This window comes from Mchenga conophoros, linkage group LG17 (genome assembly GCF_057382185.1).
Source record: "Mchenga conophoros isolate Kocher_MC1m ecotype Shallow Benthic linkage group LG17, M_conophoros_male_GT1.1, whole genome shotgun sequence".
NCBI lineage: Eukaryota > Metazoa > Chordata > Actinopteri > Cichliformes > Cichlidae > Mchenga > Mchenga conophoros.
Genome location: NC_140542.1, coordinates 6,549,230 through 6,562,248, shown reverse-complemented (window position 1 = coordinate 6,562,248; position 13,019 = coordinate 6,549,230). Strand labels below are relative to the sequence as shown.

Below are 13,019 nucleotides of genomic sequence, written 5' to 3'. Positions count from 1 at the left end.
TACACAAGATGCCTTTATATGACCGTATTAGGAAAACATGCTTGGCTTGCATACTGAACTACCCAGTGACTGCAGAGCAGTGAGATACCCACCAGAGAGCGCATTAGTCATTCTAGAGGGAGCTATGCCACACTATTTGCAAGGTAGTTGAGAAAATCCTCCCACATCTTATCAGGATTAAGTTCAGTCACTCTTGAGGCCGAACTTGTTTTTTTTTTTTATTGGTTCTTAACTTTCAGATGATGCCTCTTTTGTTCTTCTTCTTGGTCAAATAGTGATGCAGCTTGGTGTAAGACATAGCCCTCAGTTCCCTTTATGCCAGAAGTGCTTCAAAACGGTCTTTAAAAGCCCAGATGAAAATCACACTGCTTTGATCTTAGATTTAAAGGAATGGGACAAAAGGGTTCTTGACTGTAAAATTCATTTCTCCAGCCTTCCTGCTTGCATGTGGTGTTTTAAAGGCAACCTGCTTTCTTCATTTCTAAGTTAAGAGTTCCTGTCATATTTCCCTCAACGTGTTTTGCAGACGTGCGCGCGTGACGCTTCAAACTTTTTGAAAGGTTCCCGTGCAAATGTTTGTGGGTGTTTCTCACTTTTATATCTCTTGCTTTCCTGCTGCATCACTCTGTCTGTTCCAGGTCTTTTCCTTTACTGTTTGAGCCATTCTGCATCCAATCCATCATTCACAGTGCCTCTCACATTTCTCTCCCTTATTACACTGACCTCCTTTCATCAGCCATCAGCAGTCTTTGACAGCATGTCAATGTTTAAAATGCCAATTTCTCCTTTATTTCAGGAAGACGTGCAATTAAATTTTTTTCACTGTCAGTTTTTTTCCCTCTGTATTTGTCTGGCAGCATCGACGTGTCTCTTTAGAGCTGATTGACATGGTGAAGACATTTCTTTGTGTGCTCGTGCTTTGATTTTTATTTTTTTATGATCTTTTTTTCCCCAGTTTAATCATATTTAATGGTAGGATTCGGGTTGTCTAGTTAATGTAATTGATTTGTGTTTTGACCAAGAAAATTTGTCTTTTTTTTGGTGTATTTTTCTTAGGAATCCCAGCTGTGAGGTGCATCAAGAACCTGTCAGTCTGAATGTGATTGATCCCAGCCTGCACGACACACTGCCCCAGTGTATCAACACCCGCTGTAGCCAGAGATACACCAGCAGGTACGTACACCAACTTTGCACATTTGGTACACTTTGACAGGTGTAACAGCACAGTGATAGAGAGCTGATGAATAAATAAAGAGCATTTTAAAATGACATGCTTTTATAATGTCACTAATATGCTTATTAATTGTGGTCAAATGTTACTAAAATGAATAAACCAAACATAGACAACATAGAAAAACACACACAAGGGTGACCAAAGTGCTGAACAATAGAAATATAAGAGACACAATAAGAATAATAAATACGATAAAAATAATAAACATAGCAAAAACAATAAAATATAAGTAAATACAAGTCAGTTAACCACTGAATCCAAAGCCAGCGAATAAAAATGCATTTTCAATCTGGATTTAAAAACTGATAGGTTTGTAGTGTAAACCTATTCGCTGAAACGTTAAGGACAATTTGCTACACAGCAAAACAAGACACGAGTAGGCAAAGTTCTTCATGTTTCTCGTGCACGGGAGAGAACCGGACAAACGCCGTTCCTTCGCTTGACCCCAGTCGCTCTCGTCCGCTCCCCCATAACACTGCTCTTTTATTGAGGTTACATGAATATACATAGGTTCATTAACATATGACGTCTACATACAAACAAAGAGTACCTTGCCTGTGTGTGTGTGTGTGTGTGTGTGTGTGTGTGTGTGTGTGTGAGTGTGTGACTTCCCTAAACCTGCTGGTCTGGAAGTCCAGCAGTTCATCTAAACAAAAGGCACTTAGACTAAAACAGATATAGATACGTTTATCCTACCATAAAACAATAAGAGAAGGTACGACCTCTCCCATGCTCCCAGAGTGTGGGTCTTAATGCCAGAGCACTGTGGAATGCACACAACGTCTCTGCAGACTATTAAGGATCACACATCCTATCACTACACAATCGATTATACACCTCTAAGCATATATGGTTAAATATTTCTAAGCATAAATGACAATAAACAATACAAAACCTGACAAAAACCAGCACTGATGTCGATTGCCTAATGTGAAGACCGGAGCTGACCGGAGTGAACGAGTGGGGACATAGGGCTTCAGCAAATCAGACAAATATGCAGGTGCCAGACCATTTAAGGATTTAAAAACCAATAAAAGAACTTTAAAATGAATCCTAAATTCAATTGGAAGCCAGTGCAGGGAGGCCAGGACCGGAGTAGTGTGCTCAAATTTCCTTCTACCAGATAAAAACCGTGCTGCAGCATTCTGTACTAGTTGCAGGCGTGTCAGAGTGCCCATTCCAACCCCTATTAAAAGGTAGTTGCAATAATCCAAGCGTGAGGTTATAAAAGCGTGGATAACAGTCTCCAAATCACGCCTTGAAAGAAACGGCTTAACCTTCGACAGACGCCTGAGTTGATCAAATGATGATTTCACCACCCCATTCACGTGGCCCTCAAAAATAAGTGCAGTCGATTTTTAACCCAAGATTGGTAATCGAGCTCTTCAGGTGAGGGGTCAGAGCAGCAAGGTCAACATCAGGGATATCAGAGGAACGATTCGGGCCAAACAGAATAGCTTCCGTTTTACGTTCATTAAAATTGTAAAAGTTTAGAGCCATCCATGACTTAACATCGCTAAGGCAATCAAGCAGGAGTCTAATTGGGGAGCTATCAGAACAACTGAAAGGAAAATAAAAACCATGGTAATAGTGGACATTAGGTTGCAATTTATAGTGCTCAAAAAATTAAAGGAACACTTTTAATAAGAGTTCAGCGTAAAGTCAGTTAAACTTTTAAGTAGCAGAGGGGTTAATAAGTTCCAGTTGTTTTGGTGTTGATACAATAGACAAAAGATTCACTAGAGTGGCAACAAGAGACAACCCCCAAAAGAAGGAATGGTTTTACAGGTGGAAACCTCCTGACTTGGACAGGGAGTTACTCCAGGAGAGCTGGACAGGGAGGTGGAAGACCTTTAACCCTGTGGAAGGCCCTGTGCTCACTGCCCAGCACTGTGGAGCCAGATTGGTGTTTGTCATAGAAAACATGAATTGGCAGGTCCACCACTGGCAACTTGTGAAGAAGAAAAACTGCAGCGAACGTTGTGATGCTTGTAACATCGTTCAGCATGACTAGTTTGGTGGTGGGTCAGTGATGGTCTGAGGAGGCATATCCATGGAGGGACGCACAGACCTCTACAGGCTAGACAATGACACCCTGACTGCCATTAGGTATCAGAATGAAACCCTAGATTGTCAGACCCTGCACCGGTGTAATTGGTTACATTGTCAGGCATGAATACCAGCACATAAGGGTCAGGCGAACCACAGAGTATCATTTTGAGTTGCTGCGGTATCATTTTAGCAAAATGGCCCAGCTTGCTGCATAATTTTCTTCCCCCCAGTAAGATCTGATGTGTTTTTTTTGGGTTTTTTTGTTTTTGTTTTTAAGTGTTCCTTAAATTGTGAGCAGTTTATGTGTAATTATTTGTAATGACACTTTATGTCGTCATCTGTTTTGGAGCATTATGGAAAAACTGCAGTAGTAACGGGTATTGCACCTGGTTTTTACATGATTAAATGACTTTCCAGATAACAGATGAAATTAATAAATTGTAACTTTTGTTTTTATTTCACTTGGAAACAACCGGAAGAATGCTTTTGAGAGCTGTCATATAGTAATTGTTTATTTTGCCTTTCGAGAAATCTTATTTTGAAGGTAGTAACCAGTTTGATTCTTTTGTTTTTTTGCGTTGTATAATACGGTCTAATCAACCTACTATCAGGTTATTAGGTAATAATAGTTATATATATAAAAAAAATACATTATTGCACCAAAATAACCTTATTACAACTGAAGCACTGAGTTTTACCATATCGATTACTCTACTATTGCTGAACAGTTTTGCTTCATTGCTACTGAAGTATCTTTCGTCAGTATTACTTTTTCTTTTTATCTCGCACTACACTATTGCAAAAAAATTTCAGCCTTATCATGAATCTGATTAATGCTTTTTATGAATCGCAGTCAGACAAGTACCGACTGTACTTTCAGCTGCTCCCTTATTCACAAGGGCTTGCAGAATCAGGTAGCCTAATGTGTATATTACTTTATTACCTCATTATTGTCAGTCCCTGTTATTTCCATGTTATTGCCAAACTGTAATATAATGTATAAACTGCTTGATATCTACGTTCTGCGTCCTCAGTGACTGTTTCGGTGTGCTGGACTGCGAGTGGTGCATGGTGGACAGTGATGGGAAGACTCACCTCGACAAGCCTTACTGTGCCCTGCAGAAGGAGTGTTTCGGCGGCATTGTTGGTGCCAAAAGTCCCTATGCAGATGGCTTGGGGCTTATGGGTGAGTTCTTTACCCAAAGAAATTGAGATTTTTTTTCCAATTTATTATATATGTCCTCTTTGGACCCTTGGCTTCATCAACATATTTATTAAATGTTTTAGAGTTGTAGATTGAGCCCACCATTATGAACCATTATGAGGCCTTTTTATTGAATACTCTGTAGGGCACCTTCATAGTGATGAAAAAAGCAACAGCACAAGAAGTCAAAGTTAAATCATTTCTTTCAGGTCCTTAAGACAACAGTTTTATTTAGATTTATATTTTTCCCTGAAACTTTTCCGTTGCCTGGTAATTTTCTTTGGAAAGAGAATTGGCCGTCTTCCTGCAGTTGAAGGCTTTTTCAGTGGTACTTCACACTGACGAGAGAATAGAAGCGAGGGAGAAAATGTACCAGCATCTCAGCAGGAGTGAGGATCTGAGCCCGAGCTGTTTGATACTGGCTTGTTGTATTGTCTCTACTTGAGCCATCTGAAATCCTTTGTGACTTCTTTAAAAGAAAACCTTCTGTCTGTTCTCTCTTCTGCAGATGAGGAGGTAGCCTCTTTGAACATGATCAAGAGCGCCCCTGTGGGTCCAGTGGCTGGGGGCATTATGGGATGCATCATGGTGCTGGTGCTGGCTGTGTATGCATACAGACACCAGATTCACAGGCGCTCGCACCAGCACATGTCTCCGCTAGCTGCGCAGGGTAGGACTAATGCATAAATTCCCATATTTGTTTTGTCACACACCTTTTGTGAAGCTGTGGAGAATCTCAGAGCTGTGAAAGTGCATCTGGTTGGCCTGTATTTGTAACACTGGAAAAAAAGTTACAAGAACTACAATGTTTGTTATGTTTATTTTAGTTTAAATGATGTCATTTCTTTAAAAAAAAAAAAAAGAACAGACAAAAACACAGCCTTAAAGGAATGTGATTAACAAGCGCTACAGCAACTGGCGAGTGCCGCTGGAGCTAAACAGCTGACATTAGCATCAGCACAGCAGCAGCTGCTGCTTCTGTATGATTTGTGTAATTACACAGAAATATTGACAAAAACATCAAACAAGATTACAACCTCATTAAAGCTCCTCAGTCCAAGTCACTTTCAGTCTGGAAGTTTGGTAAACAACCTGGAATAGTGGAGAGTGTGGCTACGTTATCACGGGGTATTAGTCTGAGCATTTGGCTCATAGATTCAGAGTTACTCAGCTTTGTGTACTTAGGTGTCAGTGCTTTCACCAAACCACATATACATGGCAATTTAAGCTGCAGCTTTTGGGGGTGCAGCCTAATGCCTACTGAATATCTACAGTTCCCACATGCACACACATTCATGTGTTTGTTTTCATCATTCTTACTCTTCTTCTTTTTCTCCACGTCGCTTCAGAAATGTCGGTGAGAATGTCCAACCTTGATAATGAAAGAGATGAGAGGGATGAAGACAGTCACGAGGACAGAGGAATCAGTGAGTGTTGTCTGATGTCGTACTGATCTACGCTATATTGCCAAAAGTATTCACTCATCCATCCAAATCATCTAATAGAGGTGTTCCAGTCACTTCCATGGCCACAGGTGTATAAAATTAAGCACCTAGGCACACAGACTGCTTCTACAAACATTAGTGAAAGAATGGGTTGCTCTCAGCAGTTCAGTGAATTCCAGTGTGCCACTGATAGGATGCCACATGTTTGATAAATCCAGTCCTCACTAGTAAATATTCCACAGTCAGCTGTTAGTGGTATTATAACACAGCGGAAGCAGCTGGGAACAACAGCCACAGTCAGCCACAAAATGGTGGAATCACAGAGCCTCAGATGCTAAGGTGCATAGTGCACAGAGGTCACCAACCTTCTGCAAAGTCTGGTACTACAGACCTCCAAACTTCATGTGATTAGCTCAAGGTTAGTTCATAGAGAGCTTCATTGAATGGACTTCCATGATGGAGCTGCATCCAAGCTTCACATCACCAAGCGTAATGCAAAGTGTCAGATGAAATGGTATAAAGCACGCCACCACAGGACTGCCAGAGGATTTGTTCTCTGGAGTGACAAATCACTCTTCTTCGTCTGGTGTGGGATTATTATCTAGTGAAAAGAACTCTTAATGCTTCAACATGCCAACACATTTTGGATAATTTCATGCTCCCAACTCTGCTCCCAATATGGAGATGGCCCACATGACTGTGCACCAGTGCACAAAGCAAGGTCCATAAAGACATGGATGAGCGGGTTTGGTGTGGAAGAACTTGACTGGCCTGCACAGAGTCCTGATCTTAACCCAACAGAACACCTTTGGGTTGAATTTAAAGGGAGACTCTGAGCCAGGCCTTCTCGTCTGTCTTTTTGACCTCACAAATGGGCTTCTGGAAGAATAGTCAAAATTCTCAGAAAGATTCCTAAACCTTGTAAAAAGCCTTCCCAGAAGAGTTGAAGCTGTTAAGGGTGGGCCATCATCATATTAAACCCAATGAATTAGGGATGGGAGGTTCACATGAATGTGAAAGCAGATGAGCAAATACTTTTTGCTACATAGTGTATTGTACATGAACATTTTGTACATTTATGTAGAACCTTACTTTTTGACAGCACAGGTGCACATCTTCTTGACCCATTTGCTCTCTTTTATTTTCAGTCAGCAATACTCGATTCATAGCTGCAGTGATCGAGAGACACACTCACACTCCCGAGCGGAGACGGAGGTACTGGGGGCGGTCCGGGACAGAGAGTGACCATGGTAAGAGAACCATTTGGGCACGCAGAAACCTGGATATTTACGATGAAGCTGTGTGCAGCTGTGACAGCGCTGTATGTCAGTGCTGATGGAAAGCGGAACTGAGTCAGTCATACCTGAAATGTCAGCAATGCTGTGTCAAAACAAAACCACTGATTTAACTATTTCGAGAGTTCCTGATTCTTATTGATAGTTGCAGTTTCAAGAAGGTTGGCGCAAAAAAGCCTAAATCGATCCCAGTCAAGTCATTATGGTGGCTGAGGAAGCCTGTAATGAGTGGGTGTTGATAATTTAAGTAATAGTTGCCTTAATTCTGTATAAGTCTTGTATAACAACTCAGCCTAAATGAATGTTGTTTACGGAAAATGAATCATCCACTGGTTACAAAAGTGGACCATACTGTACTTTATAAAGTGTTACTCACATGAGTTTGCCTCCAGCAAAGATTATATTTATATTGCTATAGATGTACATTTTGAATATTGCTATAACATATAAATATTCATTTGCATGAATTGTCCAGGAAGTGAAGGGCAGACTGCATGCAAGCTCTGCTTCAGAGTAATCTGCCACTAAAGCTGCTTCTCCTTTGTGCTTAAAGGAGGAGGTTAGAGTTTAAGGGAACGATCAGGAGGTTTGCTGAACATAATCGTCTAGGAGAAAGACCCCCAGGGTCACAGAGGATCACAGTATCTCTGCTGACTTGGAAAAAGCTCAAGAGTTTGAAGATGTTGGATAAATATTGCCCATTAAAAGTCTGTCACAGTGGCCTGGGCTAAAAGCAGCGACGCAACATGAAATCAAGTTTGTACTTTATTGAATATAAAACCTTAAAATGATTCATTTAACTACATGGTGTCATAACAGGTGAGGGACCAGACAAAGAGCGATTCATAAGACCCTTATGAAAAGGACACCGAGGGAACAGTTTACCCTGCCCGGGATAGGGTTACCGGGGCCCCGCCCTGGAGCCAGGCCCGGGGAGGGTGCCCGAGGGCGAGCGTCTGGTGGCCGGGCCTTAGTCCATGGGGTCCGGCCGGGCACAGCCCGAAGAGGAGACATGGGCCCATCCTCCCGCAGGCCCACCACCCGCAGGAGGCGCCATAGGGGTCGGGTGCATTGTGTGCCGGGTGGCGGCCAGGAGCGGAGGCCCTGGCGGACTGACCCCCGGCTGCCAAGACTGGCAATAGGGACATGGAATGTCACCTCTCTGGTGGGGAAGGAGCCTGAGTTAGTGCGTGAGGTTGAGAGGTACCGGCTAGATATAGTCGGGCTCACCTCTACACATGGCTTGGGCTCTGGAACCAGTCTCCTGGAGAGGGGCTGGACTCTGTCTCAGTCTGGAGTTGCCCCTGGTGAGAGGCGGCGGGCTGGGGTGGGTATCCTAATATCCCCTCGGCTTGCTGCCGGTACGTTGGGGTTTTTCCCGGTGGACGAGAGGGTTTGTTCCCTGCGCCTTAGGGTCGGGGAACGGGTCCTGACTGTCATCTGCGCTTATGCGCCGAGTGGCAGTTCAGAGTACCCAGCCTTCTTAGAGTCCCTGGGGGGGGGGGGTGCTGGAGGGTGCTCCACCTGGAGACTCTGTTGTCCTGCTGGGAGACTTCAATGCTCACGTGGGTAACGACAGCGAGACCTGGAGGGGCGTGATTGGGAGGAACGGCCTCCCTGATCTGAACCCGAGCGGTGCTCTGTTATTGGACTTCTGTGCTAACCACAGTTTGGCCATAACGAACACCCTGTTCGAACATAAGAGTGTCCATAAGTGCACGTGGCACCAGGATGCTCTAGGCCGTAGGTCGATGATCGATTTTGTAATCGTATCAGCAGACCTGCGACCATATGTTCTGGACACTCGGGTAAAGAGAGGGGCTGAGCTGTCAACTGATCACCACCTGGTGGTGAGTTGGATCAGGTGGCGGGGGAGGACGCTGGACAGACCTGGTGCACCTAAATGCGTAGTGAGGGTGTGCTGGGAACGTCTAGCAGAGGCCCCAGTCCGCGAGATCTTCAACGCACACCTCCGGCAGAGCTTCGACAGCATTCCGAGGGAGACTGGGGACATTGAGTCCGAATGGACCATGTTCAGAGTCTCCATTGCCGAAGCTGCTGCATTGAGCTGCGGCCGCAAGGTGGTGGGTGCCTGCCGTGGTGGTAATCCCCGAACCAAATGGTGGACACCAGAGGTGAAGGGAGCCACCAGGCTGAAGAAGGAGTCCTATCGGGCTTGGTTAGCCTGTGGGACTCCGGAGGCAGCCGACAGGTATCGACAGGCCAAGCGGAATGCGGCTCGGGCAGTGGCTGAAGCAAAAACTCGGGTGTGGGAGGAGTTCGGAGAGGCCATGGAAAAAGACTTTCGGACTGCCTCGAAGAGATTCTGGCAAACCGTCAGACGTCTCAGGAGGGGAAAGCGGTGCTCTACCTGCACTGTGTATAGTGCTGGCGGAGCGCTGCTGACGTCGACTGAGAAAATTGTCAGGCGGTGGAAGGAATACTTCGAGGACCTCCTTAATCCCACTGACACGTCTTCCGAGGAGGAAGCAGAGTCTGGGGATGAGGGGAATGACCTGCCAATTTCCGGGGGCGAGGTCACTGAGGCAGTTAAACAACTCCTTGGTGGCAGAGCCCCTGGTGTTGATGAGGTCCGCCCCGAGTTCCTGAAGGCTCTGGACGTTGTAGGGCTGTCCTGGTTGACACGCCTCTGCAATGTTGCGTGGAGATCAGGGGCAGTACCTGTGGACTGGCAGACCGGGGTGGTGGTCCCCATCTTTAAGAAAGGGGACCGGAGGGTGTGTTCCAACTACAGGGGGATCACACTCCTCAGCCTCCCTGGGAAAGTCTATGCCAGGGTGCTGGAAAGGAGAGTTCGTCCGTTAGTCGAACCCGCAGCCAAGTGGCGGAGGGCTTTCGCTTTGGTGGCCTCAGAATCTCATCTCTGATTTTTGCAGATGATGTGGTTCTGTTGGCTTCATCGGGTGAAGGCCTCCAGCTCGCACTGGAACGGTTCGCAGCCGAGTGTGAAGCAGCGGGAATGAGGATCAGCACCTCCAAATCTGAGGCCATGGTTCTCAGCCGGAAAAGGGTGGAGTGCCCACTCCGGGTCGGGGATGAGTTCCTGCCACAAGTGGAGGAGTTCAAGTATCTCGGGGTCTTGTTCGCGAGTGATGGGAGAAGGGAGCCGGAGATCGACAGACGGATTGGGGCTGCAGCTGCAGTAATGCGGACGCTGCACCGGTCCGTCGTGGTGAAGAGGGAGCTGAGTGTAAAAGCGAAGCTCTCAATTTACCAGTCGATCTACGTCCCTACCCTCACCTATGGCCACGAGCTGTGGGTAGTGACCGAAAGAACGAGATCGCGGATACAAGCGGCAGAAATGAGCTTCCTCCGAAGGGTGGCTGGCCTCTCCCTTAGAGATAGGGTGAGAAGTTCGGCCATCCGGGAGGGGCTCAGAGTAGAGCAGCTGCTGCTCCACATCGAAAGGAGCCAGCTGAGGTGGTTCGGGCATCTGACAAGGATGCCCCCTGGGCGCCTCCTGGGTGAGGTGTTCCAGGCATGTCCCACCGGGAGGAGGCCCCGGGGCAGACCCAGGACACGCTGGAGAGATTATATCTCTCGGCTGGCCTGGGAACGCCTTGGTATTCCCCCGGATAAGCTGGAGGAGGTGGCTGGGGAGAGGGAGGTCTGGGCCTCTTTGCTTAGGCTGCTGCCCCCGCGACCCGGCCCCGGACAAAGCGGATGAAGATGGATGGATGGGTGTCATAACAGATCTGCAGTTAGCTCTCAGTTCCTGCGCTTTGGAGCATCTCCTGGCTTGTTCTTTTTGTTATATCACAGTTCTGAACCGTGTTTTCTCTTATCTTTAGCTCTGGAAGAGCTGCTCATGTTCACTGTTAACGTTTGTAGAACTCGCAAGTCTGACGCTCAATGTGGATGGACAGTTTCACCCACATGGGCACTTACCACCTACATGTAGCATCACTCCACTTCCTGGCAGTGAGTGTCTCGGTTAGATGTTGCATAACTGATGATGCCAGAGAGAAGAGGGATGAATATGAAGAGAGGAGAGTGGGCTAAAATGTAACAGAACGAGCTTGTCTGCTGTGTGCTGCATACAGTATTGATTGTAGGAACAGTGGAATGTGGTTCTTTTTCTCTACTTCCACCTCTCTTTCGTGCAGTTTTTCAAGGATTAGATGTATTTATTTGATACAACATTTGATTATCATACTCTTGCCGTAAAGATTAGAGTGTAATGCAATGATGTAAACTGGCTAATACCACAAGCAGTCTTAATATTTTGTGCAGCTGAAGATGGGGAGGGTTTGTAAAATGAAACATGGAGAACAAGTGGGGAGATGGGGAGATGCAAAAATGATGAAATAAGTAAAAAGCAAGGGCAAGAGGACAGGAAGAGAGAGGAAGATGAGTAAGAAATAATGGAAAGAGTGGGTGTTAGTCCATTAGCGAATATAACTTTACACATACACAAGCATTATTAGCTTCAAAGTTGCTGCTTGTCTCTCATCAGTCAAAGGTTCCTTCCCACCATTATTCAGTCACTCAGACTTGCACACAAGCCTATATACAGATCACCAAAAACAGACCATTAAATCTGCTGAATGACGCACAAACTCTGTTTGCTGTGTGGTCCGCTTTAAGGATAAGCTTCCAGGCAACAGTTCAAACCAGCCATTAAGGAACGTGTGCTGCATATAGCCATATAATCTCCAAGTTTAATCCACACACCTGGCAATTTTCAGTCTGTTTGTACTTCAAACATTTGAATGCTATGTAACCCAACAAACCTTTAGAACTAGAATAGGAATGTTTAACCTTTAAGAAAAGACAGAATGGCAGTGGCCCCATCCTGTATTAGGTATCGCGTATATAATTGTCGGCTGTTTACATTGATATTTATGTATAATCTACCTATAAATTATAAGACAAAAAAGCTTAATTACTAATGAATTACGACTAAATATGATTTTGAACAGTGTTTAAAAGTACATGTTTACCTGGTCACTGAAAGAGGGAAGGGCATGAGTTTTAAAATGTTGGTACAGGTCAGACACTTCACTTAACATTACTATTAATAATAATAATAGAGCATTTTAAGTAAGGATTAAACTATTAAAAAGTATTGTTTTGTAATAGTTTGAAATTTTGAATTTGCTTTCTAGCTAAGATCTAAAATTTAACTTTTGATTATATAGCTAGCAGCTAGTAGCTTAGCTTAAGTTAGCTAATCACTGCATACAGAAGTCTGGCACCAAACTCCCCATAAGACAAATCTGATTTTATTTTTGCAACTAGCTTTATAAGAAGCAGTGACCAAAAAAGGACAGCCATAATGGATTTTTTATTTTTATTTTTTATAAACTTTGGACGACACGAAGGCTAGTTGCTTTACTCTATATTGATGCTAAGCTAATTGGTTATTAGAGCTTTATTCTTAACATCCATATGAGAGTGGTATCAATGTGTTTGTCTAATTCTCACCAAGAAAGCAAACAGGTTTGCCAAGTTTTTCACCTGTTTAAAGTTGTTAGAGGAAAAATTGCAGTTCTATCTTCAAGGCATAATAACATGGTAGTTTAGCTCGGCCTCCCTTCATCTCATGACATTAAGTAGGATTTGATATCCTCTACCTGGTGCAGCTGTAAATGGTCAGCAGTGCACAGTTGGTGGTAGATTTACCTGAAGCACTGGGTTATTGCTTTTGGGAAAACTGGGAAAAATTGTGACAAAGTTGGCACCTTCCATGTCTGGAACTTCTTTGTCTGTTGTCTTAGGCCAGCTAATCTTTGGAGGATCAGGAAAAGAACAGTATAAATAAACTT

At 44.5% G+C, this 13,019-nt stretch overlaps 1 protein-coding gene across 1 annotated transcript in view; it reads left to right on the top strand.

Moving 5' to 3' along the window:
- The window catches only part of cachd1 (cache domain containing 1), a 104,975-nt gene that overhangs the window by 86,725 nt on the left and 5,231 nt on the right, over positions 1-13,019 (top strand). Inside the window, exons 22-26 of the mRNA XM_085251939.1 lie at positions 1,057-1,173; positions 4,321-4,472; positions 4,999-5,160; positions 5,840-5,917; positions 7,084-7,185. Coding sequence (XP_085108065.1) covers positions 1,057-1,173; positions 4,321-4,472; positions 4,999-5,160; positions 5,840-5,917; positions 7,084-7,185 — 611 coding nt within the window. The remainder of the gene's footprint in view (positions 1-1,056; positions 1,174-4,320; positions 4,473-4,998; positions 5,161-5,839; positions 5,918-7,083; positions 7,186-13,019) is intronic.